This window comes from Meles meles, chromosome 13, assembly GCF_922984935.1.
Source record: "Meles meles chromosome 13, mMelMel3.1 paternal haplotype, whole genome shotgun sequence".
NCBI lineage: Eukaryota > Metazoa > Chordata > Mammalia > Carnivora > Mustelidae > Meles > Meles meles.
In genome coordinates, this window is record NC_060078.1 from 36,901,382 (window position 1) to 36,924,528 (window position 23,147).

At 41.4% G+C, this 23,147-nt stretch overlaps 1 protein-coding gene across 25 annotated transcripts in view; it reads right to left on the reverse strand.

Moving 5' to 3' along the window:
- Positions 1 to 10,607: 10,607 nt before the first annotated feature.
- Positions 10,608 to 23,147, reverse strand: part of KCNMA1 (potassium calcium-activated channel subfamily M alpha 1) — a 730,062-nt gene continuing 717,522 nt past the window's right edge. For 8 of the 25 annotated variants that reach the window (XM_046026780.1, XM_046026778.1, XM_046026786.1 and 5 more), the window contains one exon: positions 16,269 to 16,440. In XM_046026780.1, coding sequence (XP_045882736.1) covers positions 16,416 to 16,440 — 25 coding nt within the window. In that variant the 3' untranslated portion in view covers positions 16,269 to 16,415. Of the gene's footprint in view, positions 16,441 to 23,147 lie in introns of all 25 variants that reach the window. The other 17 variants (XM_046026770.1, XM_046026771.1, XM_046026772.1 and 14 more) reach the window with 3 other exon arrangements.

The window sequence follows — 23,147 nt, forward strand, 5'->3', positions numbered from 1 at the left end:
AAGGAAAGACAGTTTAGGCTGTCTAAACTAGACTGGAACTACATTCCTTACTAAATTATCATTTAAGGTCCAGTGAAAAACAAAGATCTTTTCAGGCAGGGGAAAAACTAGTAGAGTTCATCACCAATAAATTCTTCCTAATTGAAATTAAAAAGGTGTTTATGTGAGGCTTAAAAACAAGACACAAATGACCAATAATAAGGATTTTTTTTAAAGTATCTATTGTTAACAATACTATGTTATACCCTTAAAAATCTGTTAAGAGGGCAGATCTCATGTTAAATGTTCTTATTGTAATAAAATATAAATAAAAAGGATTAAAAGAAAAAGTAATAGAAAAAAATATACCAGACATGAAAACTATTCCTCAGATTAAGGAAGCTATATTAACAGACAAAAAAGGCATAAATTAAAACATTACTGTAAGAAATCACTTAAAAATATTCATTTAAAAAATAAAATGTCATGTATAACATAAACCTGCTTGTCAAGACAAAGATAGTTTATTTATTCATTAGTTAGTTAGTTTTATTAACATATAATGTATTATTTGCTTCAGGAGCACAGGTCTGTGGATCCTTGGTCTTACACATTTCACAGCACTCACCATAGACATACCCTCCCCAAAGTCCATAACACAGCCACCCGATCCCTCCCCTCCACCTGCCAACAACCCTTAGTTGTTTCTTGAGATTCTTTTATAGTTTGTCTTGCTCCCTGGTCCCATTTTGTTTCATTTTTACCTCCCTTCCCCCCATGACCCCCACTCTGCCTCTCAAATTCCTCATATCAGAGAGGTCATATGATAATTGTCTTTCTCTGATTGACTTATTTCGCTGAGCATAATACCCTCTATATCCACATCATCGCAAATGATTATATCATTGCAAATGATTATATTATATATATTATATTGCATATATATATATTGCAAATGATAATATATAATCATTTGCGATGATGTGGATATATGGGATATATATATATCCCATATCTTCTTTGTACATTCATCTGTTGATGGGCATCTGGGCTCTTTCCATAGCTTGGCTATTGTGGACATTGCTGCTATAAACATACAGGTGCATGTGTCCCCTTGGATCACTACATTTGTATCTTTAGGTTAAATACCCAGTAGTGCGATTGCTGGGTCATAGGGTAACTCTATTTTCAACTTTTTAAGGAACCTCCATACTGTTTCCCAGAGTGGCTGCACCAGCTTGCATTCCCACCAACAATGTAGGAGAGTTCCTCTTTCTCCAAATCCTTGCCAACATCTGCCATTTCCTAACTGGTTAATTTTAGCCATTCTGACTGGTGTGAGGTGGTATCTCACTGTGGTTTTGATTTGTATTTCCCTGATGCCAAGTGATGTTGAGCACCTTATCATGTGTCTCTTGGCCATTTGGGTGTCTTCTTTGCAGCAATGTGTACTCATGCGTTTGGCCCATTTCTTGATTGGATAATTTGTTCTGTGGGTATTGAGTTTGATAAGTTCTTTATAGATTTTGGATACTGCCCCTTTATCTGATAGATCATTTGCAAATATCTTCTCCCATACTGTCAGTTGTCTTTTGGTTTTGGTGACTGTTTCCTTTGCTGTGCATAAAGCTTTTGATCTTGATGAAGTCCCAATAGTTCATTTTTGCCCTTGCTTCACTTGCCTTTGATGATGTTTCTCGGAAGAAGTTGAAGCAGCTTAGGTCAAAGAGGTTGCTGCCTGTGTTCTCATCAAGGATTCTGATGGATTCCTATCTCAGATTGAGGTCTTTCATCCATTGTGAGTCTATTTTTGTGTGTGGTGTAAGGAAATGGTCCAGTTTCATTCTTTACATGTGGCTGTCCAATTTTCCCAACACCATTTGTTGGAGAGACTGTCGTTTTTCCATTGAACATTCTTCCCTGCTTTGTTGAAGACTAGTTGACCATAGAGTTGAGGGTCCATTTCTGGAATCTCTGTTCTGTCCTATTGATTTATGTGTCTGTTTTTGTGCCAGTACCATACTGTCTTGATGATGACAGCTTTGTTAATAGAGCTTGAAGTCTGGAATTGTGATGCTGACAACTTTGGTTTTCTTTTTCAACATTCTTCTGGCTATTCAGCGTCTTTTCTGGTTCCATATAAATTTTAGGATTATTTGTCCCATTTCTTTGAAAAAAGTTGATGGTATTTTGATAGAGATTGTGTTAAATGTGTACATTGCTCTAGGTAGAATAAACATTTTCACAATATTTATTCTTCCAATCTATGAGCATGGAACGTTTTTCAATTTCTTTGTATCTTTCTCAATTTCTTTCATGAGTACTTTATAGTTTTCTGAGTACAAGTTCTTTGCCTCTTTGGTTACGTTTATTCCTAGGTATCTTACGGTTTTGGGTGCAATTGTAAATGGGATTGACTCCTTAATTTCTCTTTCTTCTGTCTTGAAATGTCTAGAAATGCAACTGATTTCTGTGCATTGATTTTATATCCTGATGCTTTATTGAATTCCTGTATGAGTTCTAGCAGTTTTGGAGTGGAGTCTTTTGGGTTTTCTACATAAAGTATCATATCGTTTGCAAAGAGTGAGAGTTTGACTACTTCTTTGCTAATTCAGATGCCTTTGATTTCTTTTTGTTGTCTGATTCCTGAAGCTAGAACTTCTAGTACTATGTTGAATAGCAGTGATGATAGAGGACAGCCGTGCCATGTTCTGATAGGGGGAAAGATGTCAGTTTTTCCCCACTGAGAATTATATTCACTGTGGGTTTTTCATAGATGGCTTTGATGATACTGAGGTATGGACCCTCTATCCCTATACTTTGAAGAGTTTTGATCAGAAAAAGATGCTGTACTTTGTCAAATGCTTTTCCAGCGTCTATTGAGAGTATCATATGGTTCTTGTTCTTTCCTTTATTAATGTATTGTATCACATTGATTGATTTGTGGATGTTGAACCAACCTTGCAGCCCCAGGAATAAATCCCACTTGGTCGTGTTGGATCCTATTGGCTAGTATTTTGGTGAGAATTTTTGCATCTGTGTTCATCAAAGATATTGGCTGTAATTCTCCTTTTTGATGGGGTCTTTGGTTTTGGGATCAAGGTAATGCTAGCCTCATAAAATAAGTTTGGAAGTTTTCCTTCTATTTCTATTTTTTGGAATAGTTCCAGGAGAATAGGTATTAATTCTTTACATGTTTGGTAGAATTCCCTGGGAAGCTGTCTGGCCCTGGGCTCTTGTTGGGAAATTTTTGATGACTCCTTCAATCTCCTAACTGGTTATGGGTCTGTTCAGGTTTTCTATGTCTTCCTGGTTCAGTTTTGGTAGTTTATATGTTTCTAGAAATGCATCCATTTCTTCCAGGTTGTCAAATTTGCTGGCGTATAGTTGCTCATAATGTTTTTATAATAGTTAGTATTTCTTTGGTGTTGGTTGTGATCTCACCTCTTTCATTCATGATTTTATTAATTTAGATCCTTTCTCTTTTCTTTCTGATAAGTCTGGCCAGGGGTTTATTAATCTTATTGATTCTTTTAAAGAACCAGCTCCTACTTTTGTTGATTTGTTCTACAGTAGTTCTTTTGGTTTCTATTTCATTGATTCCTGCTCTGATCTTTATTATTTCTCTTCTGCTGCTGGGTTTAGACTTTCTTTGCTGTTCTTTCTCCAGCTTATGTAGGTGTAGGGTTAGATTGTGTACTTGAGACCTTTCTTGTTTCTTGGGAAAGGCTTGAAGTGCTATATACTTTCCTCTCAGGACCGACTTTGCTGCGTCCCAAAGATTTTGAAAGGTCGTGTTTTCATTTTCATTTGTTTCCATGAATTTTTAAAATTCTTCTTTAATTTCCTGGTTGACCCATTCATTCATTCATTCATTCTGTAGGATGCTCTTTAGCCTCCATGTATTTGAGTTCTTTTCAACTTTCCTCTTACGGTTGAGTTCTAGTTTCAAAGCGTTGTGGTCTGAAAATACGCAAGGAATGATCCCAATCTTTTGGAACTGGTTGAGACCTGATATGTGACCCAGGATATGATCTCTTCTGGAGAATGTTCCATGTGCAGTAGAGAATAATGCATATTCTGTTGCTTTGGGATGGAATGTTCTGAATGTGATGTCCATCTGGTCCAGTGTGTCATTTAAAGCCTTTATTTCCTTGTTGATCTTTTTGCTTAGATGATCTGTCTTTGTCAGTGAGGAGGGTGTTAAAGTCCCCTGCTATTATTGTATTATTGTTGATGTGTTTCTTTGATTTTGTTATTAATTGGTTTATATAATCGGCTCCTCCCATGTTAGGGGCATAGATATTTAAAATTGTCAGATCTTCTTGTTGGAGAGACCCTTTAAGTATGATATAGTGTCCTTCCTTATCTATTATTATACTTTTTGGCTTAAAATCTAATTTATCTGATATACGGATTGCCACCCCAGGTTTTTTTGATGTCCATTAGCATGGTGAATTGTTTTCCACCCCCTTACTTTAAATCTGGAGATGTCTTTGGGTCTAAAATGAGTTTGTTGCAGATAGCATATCGATGGGTCTTATTTTTTATCTATTTTGATACCCTGTGTCTTTTGATTGGGAAATTTATCCCATTTACATTCAGGGTAACTATTGAGTGAAATGACTTTAGTGCCATTTATTGTCTGTAAGATGACTGTTACTGTATATTGTCTCTGTTCCTTTCTGGTCTGTTACTTTTAGGCTCTCTCTTTGCTTAGAGGACCCCTTCAATATTTCCTGTAGGGCTGGTTTGGTGTTTACAAATTCTTTTAGATTTTGTTTGTCCTGGAAGCTTTTGATCTCTCCTATTTTCAATGGCAGTCTAGCTCGATATAGTATTCTTGGCTGGGTACTTTTCTCATTTAGTGCACTGAATATATCATGCCAGTCCTTTCTGGCCTGCTAGGTCTCTGTGGACAGATCAGCTGCCAGTCTGGTTACAGACTGGTTAAAGACCTCTGGTCCCAAGCTGCTTTCAGGATTTTCTCTTTGTCACTGAGACTTGTAAGTTTTATTATCAGATGACCAGGTGTTGACCTATTTTTATTGATTTTGAGGGGGAGTTCTCTGTGTCTCCTGGATTTTGATACTTGTTCCCTTAGCCAAATTAGGGAAATTCTCTGCTATAATTTGCTCCAATATACCTTCTGCCCATTTCTCTCTTTCTTCTTCTTCTGGGATTCCACTTATTCTGATATTCTTTCATCTTATTGTATCACTTATCTCTGAAATTCTCCCTGCATGGTCCAGTAGTTGTTTATCTCTGTTTTTCCCAGCTTCTTTATTCTCCATCATTTGGTCTTCTATATCATTAATTCTCTCTTCTGCCTCATTTATCCTAGCAGTAAGAGCCTCCGTTTTTTATTGCACCTCATTAGTAGCTTTTTAAATTTCAACTTGGTTAGATTTTCATTCTTTTATTTCTCCAGAAAGGGATTCTCTAGTATCTCCATGCTTTTTTTTTTTTAAAGATTTTGTTTATTTTATTTATTTGACAGAGAGAAATCACAAGAGAGGCAGGCAGAGAGAGAGGAAGGGAAGCAGGCTCTCCGCTGAGCAGAGAGCCCGATGCGGGACTCGATCCCAGGACCCTGAGATCATGACCTGAGCTGAAGGCAGCGGCTTAACCCACTGAGCCACCCAGGCGCCCTCCATGCTTTTTTTGAGCCCAGCTAGCACCTTGATAATTGTCATTCTGAACTCTAAGTCTGATATCCTACTAATGTCCATATTGATTAGGTCCCTAGCTATCGTTATTCCTTCTTGTTCTTTTTTTTGAGGTGAGTTTTTCTGCCTTGCCATTTTATCCAGATAAGAACAGACGAGAGTACAAAATACTAAAAGTGTAGCAACTCCCTGGGAAAATATGCACTAACCAATTCAGAAGAGACCCAAAACCAGGGAGAAAAAAGGAGAAAAAAAAATATATGTATATATTTGTGTGTTTGTGTTGTATACACACATATATATGTATGCATATATATATTTGTGTGTGCTTAATCTACACCAACCTAAACAACACAGAAATGTAAAGTGAAAGCAAAATTCTTTCATACATCTTGTAATTTTTCCCCTCTACTCCTGTCCTATCTTGATAATCAGGTTCTATGGCTTGACCTATTTCCTTCCAAATTTTAATGAATTTACACATGCCTATTCATGTAACAGAAATAGGATCATAATATACATTATGTTTTTTCATTGTATGTAACATAGGCCAGGAATCAGCAAAATTTTTCTGTTAAAGTTAAGACAGTAAATATTTTAGGCTCTATACACCATTCAGTCTCTTGTAATTACTCATTTGTGCTGTTTCAGCAGGAAATCAACTATAGATGATATATAATGATTGACATAATGACATAATGATATATAATGATTGACATAGTTGTGTTTCAATAAAACTTTATTTACAACATAGGCAGAAAGCTATATTGGACCTCAGAGATAAATTTGCCAACCCCAATATACACTAATCTACCTCATCCTTTTTACCGGGTGCTTAGTACTCCATTAAGTGGATGAATAAGTTCACTTAACTCACCCCTCACTGATAGAGGTCTACACCCATTTCTGATAGGAACCCTTTTAATCAAGCATGACTTATCAGCTAGCTGGGTTAGTGGATGCTCTCTCTCCATCCATCTGGGAACATGCTCACTGCTTTCTGTGGTGCACTGGCATTTTATGTCTGCTCCTTGTGCTTCCACCAGCTGAGCTGACCAGCAGTCTCAAGCTTGTTTAAACATTTGTACTTGTTACTGTAGTATGCAATGTAATCAAACAGTACACTGACCAAAGAAGCAGAGTACTTAGGAGTTTGCTGATTCTATACAAAGTTGTTTATTTTTGAAAGACCATATTATGGTAAATAGCTTTTTTAAAAAATCTGTCAAATTAGGTATGGGTGAAATAACTAGAACAGGTAGAAAATCAAGGAATATGAGGTCGGCAGTGGGTACAAAAGCCCCAAGTTAGGAGTTTGGGAAGAGGAAGCCATGCCACCAGGATGCATCTCAGCATAGGCACTGCCCTGCTTCCTTGGCAACTTTCAGAAGCTGGACTGGGCAGGGGAACTGCCTTCTGCCCAATGAGACCCAACACTCCCACCTTGTCCAGCCATCTTTTCCAGGTCTTAGGGGATGTAGTATCTCTGATTTTTAGCTTACGTTTTTCAGACTCTCTGACTGTGAACATTTAGGAAGCATGAGGTTCTGTTCTCTCAAAGGCCCGGTCCATTAACATTTAAAATAGTGCCTATGCTGGTATTTACATTTTGATATCATTCATGCTTTATTTCTTTTGCACACTGTCTATTCTCTTCCCCCCAGTTTTTCTCCCAGGCAGAATCTATCTTATCTGACATTGCAAAGCAGTTAACATTGATTCTAGTGAATGGTCTACTTTGATTTTTGCTACAGGGAGATTTTAGCACAAATTCACATATATTGTTTTTGCAACAAATAGAAAAATATGTTCCGCATTCATTGTGCTGTGTATGCCGAGCCTGCTATTTTGTAACTCACTGTCTCATCTCTTTTATTTGCTTTCTCTGTCACTGTCGATCTTTTTCTAATACTTCATCTTTTATGCAGACTCCTTCCTCGGAGCCGGATTTGGCAGTGGAGTTTGCCTAACTAATGGGGACCATATGTTCTGCAATTACACTCTCCCCAACAACATTCAGATTTGTTAGCAAATATTGGAGAAGGCAAGTCGAGAAACTGAAGTACAGAGACTGGCAGGAATTGGCACATCTGACAGATAGACCTCTCTTGCTGACCCCGTGAATCTGGTTTGGCCCAGTGTTGTTTTCAGTAGAACAGGGGTTTGTTTTTGAAAGTATCAATCCATTGGTAGGTTGTTCTTCAAATGGCTGAGTGTCTTTTGTGTGTTTCTAACGGCATATCATGCATACCCCTCTGGATCAATTTTTAATACATGACTATTACCTATTTATCTGTTGATTGCATCCCTTCCCAGACTGGAGACTGGGATCATGAGATTACTCACTGTTGTATCCCCAGGTCCCAGTAGAGGAATGTGAACATATTAGCTAGGGGTAAATATTTGGCTGATGAACAATAAAGTAATCCCTAGAATATGTTAAGTGCCCATACATTATATACATTACGTGTGTATAGCTTGGATGGCTTTCTCCACTCTCTATCTCCTTCCTTTCCTCCAGGCTAGACCACGCCTTAACCTTGGGGGCCCAGCCTCCCTCAAAGAATTCAAACTCACAGTATGCTGAAGAAGATTTAAATCATGGCCCTGAAACCACAGTGCTCATTTTTAAGAGGACTTTTCTGTCTTCAGACAAAGTTTCATCTGCTGCCCTGCTGGGGCTGAGGGCAGGCAAGATGAGTCAAAACTTTTGTAGGTTGTCCTGGGTTTTGATCACGGAAATGTAGGGGGAAAGCACTTTGTTCGCTGTGCACAAGTCAAGAAAGAGTAGCCAGCTTGGAAGCAGGTGGCTGAGGAGAGAAGGGTTCTAGCTTTCCAAGGGCATGTTTGAACGCTGCCTCTCTGTCTTTAGAAGCTTGCCTGCAGGAAACCACTGCAGAAACCTGTGGTCCCACTGGCCACGGTGTGGCCTTGAAAGGTTCTTGGGCACCGCATCTAGCAACAGTGGCTCCCCCTCTCAGCCACTGTCCATTGTTGCCTTGGGCTGGCATCCGCTGAGAGCCTCCTTGGACCTCCTTGGACCTGTAACGGTCTCTTTGCACTTGGAGCTGGAAGGGCAATAGAAAGGCAAGCCCATCGCTCTTATCAGTACCTTCATCTGAGAGAGCTAAGCTATCAGACAGGAATTCAGAGACTTTGCCACCACCACCCACCCACCCCCCAAAAATCTCCCAAAGCCATGGGTGCTACAGAAACACAAAGAACAATCATTGTTTTAGAACACAAATACATAAATTTTTAATCTGCGAAAAATACAAAATGAAACCATGTACAAGTTATGTACAAACCCTTTTTACAAGACAAGAGAGTTATCACTGGTTGTTACAGATGACAGAGTTGGGTAGATCATTTCAGAGCACCAGCATTTATTCTCTCCTCCAATTCCTGTTCATAGTAATTAATCATAATCATAATCATAATGCCGACAAGCAAAAGTTTGAAAGACAGATGAATAAGCCACGCTCTTTTTCCTTAATGAACATGTAGGCTGACCTCTGTAGAAGTGTACTTTTTTTTTTTTTCCTTTGTCCCCTGAAGAAACATTGAGTGCAGGTTTTGGGTGTTAAGTGGGGAAAGGTTTCTTTTTCAGCATCTGGGGGGTGGGATGTGGGCCAGAAGTTTTAGACAGGATGCGACTGTGCCACCTGGGAATGGAACGTTTCTAATTAGGATTTCCAGGCCGGGTTTGGTTTATGTCTGAAATGTTGCAGTTCTGGTCAAATGTGTCTCTGGCTGTACTTAGCGGAAGGAAGGGAAAGGGAGCAGGCTGCTCTGGGGCAGCGGGGCTTTGTTTTAGTGTGGATGTGGGGCTCTGTCAACCTTATTGGCAGGGATCCCTTACCTGCTGACTGCCTCTCACACTGACCCTGAATCCCGTGTGAGGAAAGCTCTGGTTTGCTCTGGCAGGTGCGCATCCGGGCCGTACGTACATTCCTATCTAAGATTCTGAACAGTCAGCTCGGCCATGCTTCCTAAGGCAGGCACAGTGGAGAGCTTTGGGGTCACTTTTGTCCCTGTTCTGCTGAAGAGCAAGGTAGAGGAGAAGAAACACAGATATCCTCGAGGGGATAAACAGACCAAAAGAAACCTTTTTAAACTTAAAATCTACTTAGAAATTCAGGTCGGTTTTCACCACACCAAAAAAACCTCGCTCCTCCTGCTGCTTGCCCAGAAAAGTCACCAAAGTAAAGTGATTATCACATTTGTTCTAAGAATGCCAAAACCAAAGCTTCCAGTATGTGCGTTGCTCAGAAGGGGATGCACAATAATGGGGTGACATGAACAGCAAGGTGAAAGAGGAGGCCCACCTCAAGACCCTCTCCTTTGAGTCCTTCTCCAGGAAAAGTGTCAGTGACCTAGGGGATCTGCCCACCTTGCATTTCCCATGGTGTCCAAAGTAACACAGTGGCCAACTGATCCCCCAGCCTGAGCCAGGCCTCATGATGAGCTCTGGGGTTAAAGATGAATAAGCAAAGTCCTTACCCTTATCACTCAAGTCCTTTCACTTCTGAGTCATCCTCTCCAGTACCATTCATCTCCAACCTCATGGATAACCCACCCCTTCTTTCTTGGTTTCCCTTTTCTTGTGTCTCTAGTTCTGGAGTGCTGTGGATCTCCCATCCCAAGAGTATCTACTTATTTTAACCCTTTTAGCCCCTATAAATATGGCTGTAGGCTCCTGAGTCTTCTGCCAGATGGCCTTTCAGACCTACACTTTCTCCTTTGGAAGATTCAGCTACACTCCCCACTTCACAAGGACGTCCGTGTATCTGACTTCCAAATCCAGAGCCTGCTGGAAGCCTCTCCCCAGCTCCACTTGCCCACTCATTTGCTTGCAATGTCTTTATTGATAGAAAGTTCTCAGCTTCTTCTACTCTGAATGAATCCAATTCCACATTCCTCAGCTTCCCATATTCGCTGGCTCCCTTTCCTGTCTTCTTTTCTTTCCTCTTCCTCCACATGGTTCTTCCCTTGGGGTCCAAAACCAGTGTTTCTTTCACAAAGAACCTTTCCAGAACCAGTCATTGCCCCACCACCCAATCCGCCCACCAGCCCCCACAACTAACTCCAACTAAACTCATACAATGAGTATGATTTGTAACACTCATCTGAGGAAGGTAGGTTCTTCATATACTGTTTTTGACTTGGAATGTGCACCATTGAGAACTCCATGCAGCTGAGAAAAACATTTAGCTTTGCACATGCACTCCTGATGACTTCCAGGAGGAGCTGACATCTCAAAACTTTCAACCTAAAAAATGCATGGGCATCGGTGTTCATCACTCTGTTTAAAACTTTGGTGGCTTTCCATGGCTTTCTAATTCAAGTCTCAACCTCTTGGCTTGGCCCTTCAGACTGTCTATTTCCTGATGTCTCATCTTGGGTTTGTTCAGCTCCCCTATAGGATCGTGTCACTAGAGACAAAATGGCCTATGTAGAAATCCCATTCCCACCAATGAGCCATGGCCCATTAAGTCACCCCTTCCTGGAAAACCTTCATTCTCTACATTTCTCCAGCCATCTATTTCTCTTTTTAAATACCTCCCAAACCCATCCAGCACTATATCACTCTGCATTCTTCCCAAACTATATGATTCAATACAATCTCTCCTTCCTTTCCACCCAGAGCACTAACTCTTGCCACCACATACCTGCACCTGGCTGATGGTGCTTGAAATTGCTGTTTATATCATTTTGTTTTTGCTCTTTCTTCCTAGCTCCTAGATGCATTTCCTGGCTTAGCCTATCTTTAGATACTTAAGTCTCAGGCCCTTTTTCAAATAAATGAAGCAAAATCGGAAGGTCTGGTACAGATAGTCTAACTCAGCATTCCTCCCCCAGTCTAGCCACATGAGGCTGTAATGCAGTGCAGACTCTAATTGGTGTTCAGCTAACGGGTTGCTGCTTCAGGACACATAGGCTCCTTTCCCTCTGTACATGTTCCAGACGAGCTTACCAGAGCAATGGCAAATTAGGCTCTGTAGTTCTTTGGGAAATAAAATTAAGGATAAAAGTATAGGCTGAACTGTCTTATTTTATGGCAATTTAAAAAATATGAACAACTGGTATTACATGGGCAACAACCAACTAGAGCAGACTTCACCTAAAAAACCAATATGGCCATGCTCGTATAAGCTGGCTGGAAATCATTTCTAATTACTCTTCTCTCATTAATAAATCCAAAGGGCCATATCACCACTTTATATGATCATGGGATTTAAGTGTCAAATCATCTCTGCTGGATAGAAAACTAAATGCACTTTGGGAACACGAGGTGAGTAGGGGAGGGACAGAAAGGGAATTTACCAGATGAGTTATAAGTGAAATCTCAGTTCCCTTTGATTTTTAAAGAGTATGAGTCAAGCCCTAAATAGTGAAGTTCCTTTGAAGGATCACAATGATATTACTACCATTCCAAAAGCCACAAAGAGGAACAGAATATTGAATAGACAGACTATAGGGACAGAAGAGAAAATGGAGAGATTCTACCATAGAATGCCATGTCCAAGTTGAATGGATCTGTTTGGTCTCCTGTGAGTAGGCTGATGATCAAATCAATTGATTTGATACTCTTTTTCCTCTCTCTTCCTATCTCTCTTCCTCATTTTGCTCTTTCCTTCCTTTCTTTACTGAGGTTCCCATTGAAAATGAAGAATGGTAGATCAAAATTTGACTTATGAATGGAAGAAAAGAAATCAAATGAACAGGACAGGAAATGAAGTGAGAAGATGGGTTGCTTCCTAAACCCCAGATTCACCTGTAGAAATAAAAATGAGGAAAAATCATAGGAATCTAGGGGTCATGAGACTCTAACTATATATTGAAAAGTGGAGATATGGGTTAGAGATGAAGGGATTGACTGGAACTGTGCTTGGAGCCAAGAAAAGGGCAGGCAGGGCTGAGATGGAAAAGAAAATCCTAGGAACAAACAGAAAAGTCTGACCTGATGCGACCCAGGAGAACCTGAATTTTGAAACTGCATTTTGAAGCTAAGGAGATTCCAAAGTGTGAAGCAGAGGCATGAACTTAGCTTCCACATGTGCAGAGCAAAAACTGTACACCAGGAGTACTGCCAGGGTGCTGCAGCAAGAGGCCCATCGGCACAGGACAAGATTGTTTCCAAGGTCTATTCTAAGGCTCCCACTACTATCCTAACTCAGATCCTGCCAGATCTGAAAGGCACCTTAGGGCCATTTAGGTGAATCACTCTCATTTACAAATGAGGTCCCTGGGACTCTGACGGTTTCATGAATATTCTTCAAGTTCATAGCTAGTTATTTGCAGATGTAGCTCTTGAACACTCATATTCAACCCCAAGTAAGGAAGTTGTACTCTTTTGCCTTTCAACATGAGAATAATCCCCAATTTTCTTATGCTTCCTCTTATGCTTTTATGTTTATGCTTTCTTAGGCTTTATCTCTTTTCGAAATTTAACAAAATAGTTTTAATCCCCTGTTGTTTTAAGTCTTTAATTAAATTCTGTATAAAATACATCATAAGATGCCCCAACCTTTGAAAGGAAAGAGCTCTGGTGTTCCCCAACATGCCTTAGTTACAATCACTTATCTTTAAAGTCTTTTATATTAGTTCAAGGTGACATTTTGAAATGTAAAATTGCTTAGATGAAAGTAAAAGTTTTCTTAAAAAGAAAGATGATGATGGTGATGATGTCTTTGTAAACAGGTGATTTCCGCTTCTTAAATAGCCTCTTGATGGATCTTTGATTCCAAAAGCACCCAAGAGACTTTAGTTTGCGTAAGGACTTTTCTGGAACCCAAAACTGGGATGGGAGATCATAGTCTTACAAGACAGATGGTACCAAAGATGACCGTCATTGGTCTATACTTAGTCAGAAAAATGGGAATGGTTCTGTCACAGGGGGATTGAAAGACAACCTCTTCCTGGCCAGAAAGGTCAACACGCTGAAACTAATCAGGAAGGCCTAACATTGGGTTGGGCCCTTCAGTGGTCTTATAATCTTGTTTCCGTTCTTGTATCACTTTGAACCTACCAGGCACCAGTTTTTGCCAAAGGAGCCACCAACTGTTTTGCATACTTCCTCAAGAAAACAAAAAACTCATTTTTATTTTCTGTATCAAAACAAATTTTTACTGAATTTATCCAAAGCAAAACAGCATGAGCTTGCTACTCTACCGTAGAAGAAAATAGATTCTTGCCAGTTAGTTTTTGGGGCAGCCCTTTGCTATAGGAAGCCATTTTAGCCATTTTGGTCAAAAGAAAAAAAAAAAGTTTTCTTTCAGCAATACTTAAATGGAAAGAAAAGGAAAAGGAAAGAAAAGGGAAAAGCAAAGCAAAGGAGTTTAAATCCAAATCTCTAGCCAATCAGGTCTTGGAGTTTTCACATGTGTTTTCAGAGTGACTTGGTGTGGAGAGAGGGGTTCGAGAAGCACAGGACACTGTTTCTCTAAGGGAAGATCCTTTAGGTGGCCACCATTGCCTGCCAGAGGACACCCAACAGTTATGACAAAGTCAGAGATGGTTATCAGGAAACAGCATGAAGAAGAGCCCACCAGGGTTCATGAAAGAAAGAAGAGCGTGGGTTGGTGTGAACATACCAAGGTGACCCCAATGCAAAATCATTATGTAGAAGAAGGCCTAGCTTTCAGGAAAGTTGTGAAATCCCAGCAAGGGATTCACCCCCACAAACCTGTTTTACTTCTGTTGGAAACCAGGAAATGTTCATAAGCCCGGATATAGACTGCTGAAATCATTTTAGTCATTTTAGTAAACTAGTGATTGGTTATAAGTAGTTTTTTAACAATCCAATTGGACGTACATTATATTCACGATACTTTTATAGAACTACTTCTACAAAATGTGACAACAGGGTAACCACAGTCTGACAAGTCACTTCAGGACAGCGCCTACAGGGCAGAAGCACGACTACATGGGCTCTGCAGGCAGTAGACAGGGGCAGAAGCTCATTTTGCCTACACTGATCATTGGAGTACTTAGTGGACATATGTTTTCATGGTGATTTCATTGCTTGGCTCTGATCTGAGTTGCACTAATATCCTAAGTACCACAGGGTCATGGCCTAAAGAATTAATGGAGGAGATATCATGGGACTTTGAGGGGGATATTTTGGTAAGTTTGGTTTCTTCAAGTGTCCACAGTTTACATTTTTAAGAAAAGAAAAATCACTATCACATCCATGCTTCTTCATAGACCCTGATGACTGTATAAATGATTGATCATTTTGAAGTTGAAAGATTTGCTAAATCGTTTGGAACGTAACAGTTGCCGGGACGACTAGACACCGAGCATGCAAGCCACGGCAGAGCTCTGAGACTTGGTAATTGTGTCTGATGGCTAGAAAAATCTTTGAGCACAGTTGGAAGTGGCTGAGACATTTGATTTCATTGCCGGTCATTTTCAAAGGCCTTTTCTAACAGTCAGGATTGAGTGCATTCATTGCTTTCCTTTTGTCGTTATTATGTTTTACACCGTTGCAGCAAGTTTGTGTGTTTTGTCCCAGCAACTAAAGGAAAACCTGAAAAAATAAAATGAAATCTGGGCAAAAGTAGTCTCCTTGATCATGAAAATGTTTCTGGCTTTTAAACAAAAACTCATCAAAAAGAACAAACGTGTTATCATATCCTGTTGTGAAGTGAAACTATCCACTGTTGTTTACACACTTTCAGGCTAAAAGCTCTGAGACTTGGGGCGTGAGGGAAAAGTCCACCAAACCCTTCCAGAATTGAAATTCCTGTACTTGCGAGGGTGGTTTGGACCTAGGAAATGGGAAGCATAACAGCATGGGGGAGTCCCCACCATTCACACAACAAACGGACAGCATCTCGTGTGCATCTAGTCCTCAACATCAATGTCCCAGGCGTGCTCACAACCCTCCTGGCATCGTTCATTGGCCGGATCAACCTCATCTGGTAATTGTAGAAAAGCTGCAAGAAGGTCTTTCCTTCAAATATATGCACAAAGGGAGCAATACAGAATGAAAACTAAAGCTACAAAAATATGACTTTCAACTGAGAAAATAAATAAGTTTCCATTTATTAAGAGCTGGTGTCAGTGCAGCTACGATACAATACCCATCCAGGAAATTCACCTGCCCCCGTTTTTGTCTTCTTTTATGAATTTACTAAAATACATGTTTACATCATTGGACAATTTGAAAATTGTTTTAGTAATCCATTGGCCTTCGTTACAATTAATTGTGTTGGTGACCATCATTCTCCTCAAAGGAAAAGAAAGAAGAGAAAGATGTATTAAGGAGTCTGGCCACTTACTCATGTTGATTTTGCATTGTTTAGATACAGGGAAGATATTTGACAATGAAAAAAAGAAAAGAAAAAATATATTTCTTTCTAATAAATAAAAATAATTTAAAATGCTAGAGGCTATACATGACTATTTTAGTATGTTCATTTATAAATGAAATCATTTTCTTTTCCAAAATACATGGAAGCAATATTCAAGGCAGACAAAGAGAAAGATCTGTCTACTTTATTTTTCTTGCAATTCTCGCTTATCCTAACGTCTCCACCAGTGATTCAGCATGTAAGAGGAAGAAAAGTCACGTCACCATTTATGAAGTTTGTCAGGCTTTAAAAAAAATAGTTCTGGTCTCCTGGGAGTCAACATTCATCTTCAACTTCTCTGATTGGTGGAATCAAGCTGCTTGTGGATTTATATTGGTTGATCTGGTTAGCCATGTGGGTACTCATGGGCTTGATTTGAATGTTTCTGGGATAGGCATTATCCGGTTCATCTGTAAACCATTTCTTTTCTGCTAAAGGGCAAAACGGATAGAGAACAAGAAGGAGAAATGAGAAGCTTAATTAGTCCTAGGGTAAAGCCTTTGGAAGGTTCATTGAAAAAAAAATGCAAAACTGTAATCGATAGAAGCTGGCAGTGAGTAGTTGCTAAGAGACAGTGCAGTGTAAGGAGAACCCCAGAACGTGGGACACCTCTGCTGCCTGTGGCAAGTGATAACCAATGCACCCTTGGGACTTGGGGGCACCATGGGTGGACCTCTGAGCATGAGGAGGGGTTGGAAGAGGAGCTCCAGCAATGTTCTCCGAGGTTCTTTTAGTGGCCTGGAAAGCTTTGGTGGGAAGGAGATGCTGAATACATCAAATATTGGGTATGAACATTGTGCCTGAGGAAAGATTTGTGCGTTCACTGATTTGAGTGGAACCTAAGGGACATTGTCCCTGACAGAGAGCCAGTGATCTAGCATCTTAGGCAGGATCTCCTCCTCTCAGCCTGTACCTGGCTTTGTTTGTTACAGACATACTTCAAGTTATAGCTCAATACATCATTCTTCTTATTTCTTTTTTCTTTTTTTTTTTTTTAACCCACCAGTTTTGAGGGTCCTAAAGTAAGCCCACAGATTGTGCTGGGCAATGAGACTAAACATCGGAATAGCAACCAAAGTTTGAAGGGGATTTTGAGATGGCTTTTATTTCATGAAAGAAAACTCTGTGTTGGTACAAAGTTAGGGAAGGAATTCCTGGTGGCAATATCTTAACCGACTATAATAACCCGAGCTGTTGACAAGGGAGCTTGACCAAGTCTTGGCATTTCATTTCCACTCTAAATACAGAGATGGCTGAGAGAATGCCGAGTCAGAGCGATTGGAGGACTGGGTGCGGTGGGGGTGGGGGATTGTGCCAGTGGTGGGGGGTGCGTTGGGGTGGGGGGGGTGGAAAATGGCCTAGCATCCTCTCAGCATTTCAGGGCTGTTTTACACAACTCGGCTTCACCCCTGCCTTTTTCTAGGATTGAAACTTTCTGGATAACGGACCCTGTGTTCAGACATGAAGAGACTGGGCAAATAGGACATTCTAATTTGGGACTCCTATTTGTGGCTTAGGAAAAGAAAAGAAAAAGGGGAAAAGCTTTCAGGCACACCCACGGCTCTAGAGACAATGGCCTCATTGCCGCCTATCAGAACAAGTCACAACAGCCTATTCAGGGGTCCCGGACTGATCTGTTAACCAAAATTGCTCACCTGGCTGGCTGGAAGAGTGCGTGGAGGTACACGTGCATGTGTGTTTTTACGTCTGTCCGTCTGTCTGTCTGATAGCCTAATGATCTATAAATTCAACACCTGCCGTCAGCTCACAGCCGCTCTGCTGCTTTCTGCTGGATGCGTTCTCTCTCCCGCTGTGTCAAGTCTGAGCCCTCAGTGTAAACACTGTCGCTGGAGCTGGGGTGTGCCTCCGTGAGAGCCTGCTCACTACCCTTTGTTCCGCAGCTCAGTTTACCCCCAGGAAACTACCTTTTCTCCCATCATTCTCCGCTCCCCTTTCTCCTGCTCTGGCCCTCTCACCTAGTATAATTAAGTTCACTTTGATTTGAACAGATTGGACGATAGGAATTCATAATGCTACATCCTCACAGTGAAACTAACTGATTAAGTGCTTTAAATTATTCCCCCTGACAGAATGATAAAGTTACAATCTGTTCTGAGATGATCTACAGCTTGCCAGACTCCTACAGCTTCTTTCTACATTCATTTATCTTTTTGTCAAGCAGAGTTTTTTTTTTTTCCTAAGCTTCAATTCCATAGATCTTTTAAAGTCATCAGCACATCTGAATTATTAATGAGGCTTTAGAGGCAAGGTTCCTGATGGACTGGTTAAAAAAGGTTGTATAGAAATCCAGGACTGTGTACACATCAAAATAATTTCAGCTCCATTTAAAAAACCATTTAGTTCAAGTGTGACATAGATGAACCATTATGCATTTGTGGAAACCAATTTTTTGTGATCTACGATTAAACTAACCTTTCAGAGAGGAGTAGAGTGTGATGGTTATCATGTTTTAAAAGCATTGCCAGGCCGCTGAAACAATTTCAAACTCCGACTTTTTCCAATGGTTTATGTGTAAAGATGGTTTTCAGAAAAGCAGAACCGGGCGTCTGTGCTGTTTGCCTGAGCTGCCCTTGGTTTTGGCTGTGCCACTGCGGGGACTGGTTGTGCAAAGGGATTTAGTGCTAGGCTGGACATGCCAGGTTGGAAAGGAAACTGAATTCTGCTGATGGAAACGAGTAGGTCTTTTGGGCGAAAGACCTAAGACAGCTGCAATTTGCTGAAATTTTTACAACTGCTGCAGAGAATAATTGTTCAGAATTTAGTCTTTACAGTTCAATTCAAAGTTGGCATTTTGACCTTTCACAGCAGAGAGAATATCAATTTCCTTCTGCTGTCAGTAAGAAAGAGAGGATTATTTCCCCATTTAAGCTTCATTCTTTCTTTCCTTCTACACTTCTTGCCATAGGAGAAAATCTATGCAGAGTAGCCCCTGTGTTTTGGCCATTCAGCTTCCACACAAGGAGTTATGTTCCGGCACATCCTGGTAATGAGTCGAGGTTTTCATTATGCCTGAGAAACAGGCTTTTTAATTTGGGTGCCTTGTGAAATATAAATATGTATGTTGTTGGAGACTTGGTTGGATAGGATGTTGAGGAAATTGAAATATACCAATGCTCTGAGCATCCTAGTAAAACATCCAGGGGCAGAGGTATTTTATGAAGAGATTCTCCCAAAGGGCATCAGGAACACACACTGTAATGATCGTTACTCATCTGCTTCAACAGAGAGTGCTTCAAGTAGGACTCTGACACTTGGGTTTATTGAATCTCACCTTCCAAAAAGAGACTGTGCCAGGGGAAGGCTACAACACTGGCCGGGAGGAAAAATACTCAGGGAAGGGATTCAAGTGAGTACCGAATATGTACTCTTGGTCCAGGATAAATCCAAATCCCTGAGTTTATCTCCTCTCCCTGCCTCATCCCACAGGACAGAAAGATTTCTGGGAGCTTCATTTTTGTCCCTGAGATGGGAAGGGCGACAGATCTGGCTGTGAGGGCCTCCTCCCTCCAGAGAAAAACAGCCCCATTTGTTAACAAGCCTCTCTCGAGGCTGCTGAGCCTGACATCATCACGGCAAGGGTGGTGTGTGACCTGCCCAGATCAGCGACGGGGGTGTGGCAGTCTCTGAAAATGGGCTAGTAACACGAGATACAACCCAGACACTGACTGCACAGAGATGCTTCTAGAAGAACCGGCACTGTGGTTGGGAAACGGCACCTATGGAGACCAGCTGGGCCATGAGATACGTACCAAGGACTGGCAGGGAGGCAAGGTCTAGGGAGATGGCCCGGGGCAGGAGGGTAAGGTCAAAGGGATCTGGGGTCTCACACGGGAGTTGCATGGCTCCATGCAAGTCACTGCGTAACTGAGCTCAGTTACAGCTTCTCTTCTGTAAAAAGGGCTCGTGATCAGATCTTCCTAACGCTGTTGTCTAGATGAAGGGGGCTAGTGCTGCTGTACCACTTAGCACAGGTCCAGATGCCTGGTAAGTAAGTGTGAGCTCTTGAGCGTCTGTTAGTCATGGCAGCCGCCATGACGGCAGAGGGGCAGGGTTCATAGGCCAGTTTTCAATGCCACTCTGCCGCTCTGTGGCTGGATGACTTTGAACAAATCTGTCCTACAGATTCCTTTGAACAGAGAGGCGAACTGCGTGTACATGTGAGCTTGTGTGAGGACTGAGTTACTGCCCGTAAACTGCTTAGCAGAGTCTGGCACTAAGTGAGCACTAAGGTGTTAGCTTGTCCTGTGAGGTTAGCAGTAACGTGAGTATTCTCAGTACTAACGGGCTCCCATGACGATGGGTGGTCCTTTTCCGTGTGGCCGCAAATGAGCTGGGGGAAGAGATCTAAAGGTCATAAACTGGGGTGTTGGCCTGCAGAACGGGGATTTTGGCAGTAGAGATAGCAGAGGAAGATTTGCTTGGGTTATCTTCGTTTGGAAGGAAATGAGAGGAAGGAGTGACCCAGTGTTCTTTCTGGTAAGTCTAGGGTTACTACCCTGCCTTGGGACCTGCATCCTTAAAATAATGGCTTTGTACTCAACAGGTGCCCTGCCCCACCCACAAGCCATCTGTGTCTCACATTGCTACTTCCATCATGGAGATAAAAGGGTCCACGGTAAGAGCTATGACTTCTCAAGCCACGAAGAGCTTGGAGGAGTGGGCTGTGGGAGGTAAGAGCCCCAGACCTGGGCTGCCCTGACCGCTTGGGCACCTGCATGCAGAGAAACAGGCTGGGCTATGAACACTGAGCCTCTCTGCTGGCTCCGTGGGTTGTCAGTGCTGTGGGATTTCGCTTTTTCACATAACTGCTCCCCAGAGAAGAATGCATGAAAGGAGAGACGATAATACAGCAAAGGTATTTGGAATAATTGGCCCTCTTCCTGCTGTACCACAAGCTGAGGTTTAGAGAGAAAGGGCTTGAAAGGAAAAGGTTCCATGTGGATAGAGACAACAGCTGAGAACGGTAAGCCCTAACCAGGAGCTGAAGCCTTCAAAGATAATGTTGGACGGTTTCACAGCTCACTTTTCCAGGAGGAAGGCTGGCATGTGCCCTCGGCCCCACACACCCCAAGGCCCTCGGAGATCCCATCCAGGCATACTGCCCTCTTCCCTCTCCATGGGCAAAGTATGGCTATTTCATAGAAATGAAAACCATCCCTACCATAACCAAAGTAGCCTCCGTTTATGAAAAGTGAAACTTATTTGCAGTTGTCCGCCATGACTCTATTTGCCTCTTTTAACTAAAGTCTAATGCTGCCATTCGCTGGGCAGAACAGACTGCCTGCTCTGGCCCTTTTCTGGAGCCTTTGTGCAGCTGACACCCAAAGACAGACTCTTCACTCTTCCCTTTCCGGGCGCAGGGGACCATTCCCTCTCCCCTCCCTATGCAGTAGATGTGCGATCTGGTGGGAGACAGGCAGGCAGTTGAGTGACAGGTGCCCACAGCTTATTCTGCATCACCCTTTTATGACAAAGCAGGGATGGGCTGAAGAAGCTGAGTGAGACACTGATTTTTACTCTGTCTTGACTTCCAGGGGCCCCGAAGTTTCTAAACATTCCTCTTTATCCTTCAGGAGCCTGTTGCTATAGGAACCTGACAGGTTGATTTAATTGTCTCTATTGGGATGCAGACACCTTTAGGCTTTTCCCATGCTGAAGAAGAGCCAAAGGTTTTACTGGTCATCTGAAATCTTGACAATGCTGGCAGGAGGCAAAGGCAGTACCTCTGTCTCGCTGTGCTTATAAAGCTATTCTCCCTCTCAGCTGTGAGCCCGGCTCCAGAAAGTGCCAACAGCACAGAACATCAGGAAGCACCCAGGGGGCATTCTTGTATTTTTTTTTTTTTTAAGATAAGTCAAGGGAGTAAAGATAACTGATAACTTGATGAAAGGCCTGAAAATATTTAAGACCAATTTATTTTAACATATTTACTGAGTATTTATATTAAGGGTCTGGGTTACAACCTATAATATTCATACAGAATTTGAAAATTCTCCCAGTTGTGGTAGAACTCTCTATATAAGGGTCCAGCTTTCTCTTTATCCATTTGAACTGGCTTCAGGAAGGACCCTGGGCAGCAGTCCTTAGGGATGTTGATGATTTTATGATCATCCGAGTGAGGGCCGAGGCTGAGAACGCTTCACCATGCTTCCTGGTCTGCTCACTTATTTAAGGTTCAGCCCTGTCAAAGCCTAAAGCAAATTGGACTGAATGGCTGATAAATTGCTTCTCTTGTAGAAGGGTACAGATAATTGAGTTTCTAGCTTTTGGTCTTTTTAAAGGCATATACTTTCTCTTCAAATAATTCTTTCACTTTCTACCTTTACACCTTTTCTCCTTCCTTCCTTCCTCCCTTCCTTTTTTCTTTTTCTTTCTTTCTCCTTCCTTCTTTCCTTCCTCCCTCTCCCTCCGTGTGTGTCTCTTTTCTTTCTTTTCTCTTTTTTTCTTTTCTTTCTTCCTTCTTTCTTCCCTCCCTTCCTTTTTTCTTTTTCTTTCTTTCTCCTTCCTTCTTTCCTTCCTCCCTCTCCCTCCGTGTGTGTCTCTTTTCTTTCTTTTCTCTTTTTTTCTTTTCTTTCTTCCTTCTTTCTTCCCTCCCTTCCTCCCTTCTTTCCTTTTCTTTCTTCCTTCTTTTCTCTTTCTTTCTTTCTTTCTCTTACTTCCTCTCTTTCTATGTCATCCTTATTCTTTTCTTTTCTTTTTTCATGGGGAGCAAGAAGGGGAGAGACATAGTATGAGAACCTGCGTGCTTCCCTTGTGAAGGAACCTGAAAGGGGAATGAGGCAGTTTGGAGTCACATGGAAAACAACGGAGGAGACTCTCGGTTCTAGTGAGGAAAGTACAACAGAGTAGTTTCAGCTAATAGAAGAGAGGTCATAATGATACCTATTCATCATTGAATGTATCATTAGCCAAATACTACAGTCAACTCGCAGTTGTGTGCCCAAAGTCCCGGGAAAATTCCAAAGTTTCATCTTATGTCACAGTCTGTTCCCATTCCATTCCTGTCACAACATCATCTCATCAGAGCTGCTAACAGATTGTATATAAAATGCATTTTGGAATTACTTCCCTCTATCTGCCCAATCTCTTGTTGGGATGAAGCAAATGCCGGAAAGGC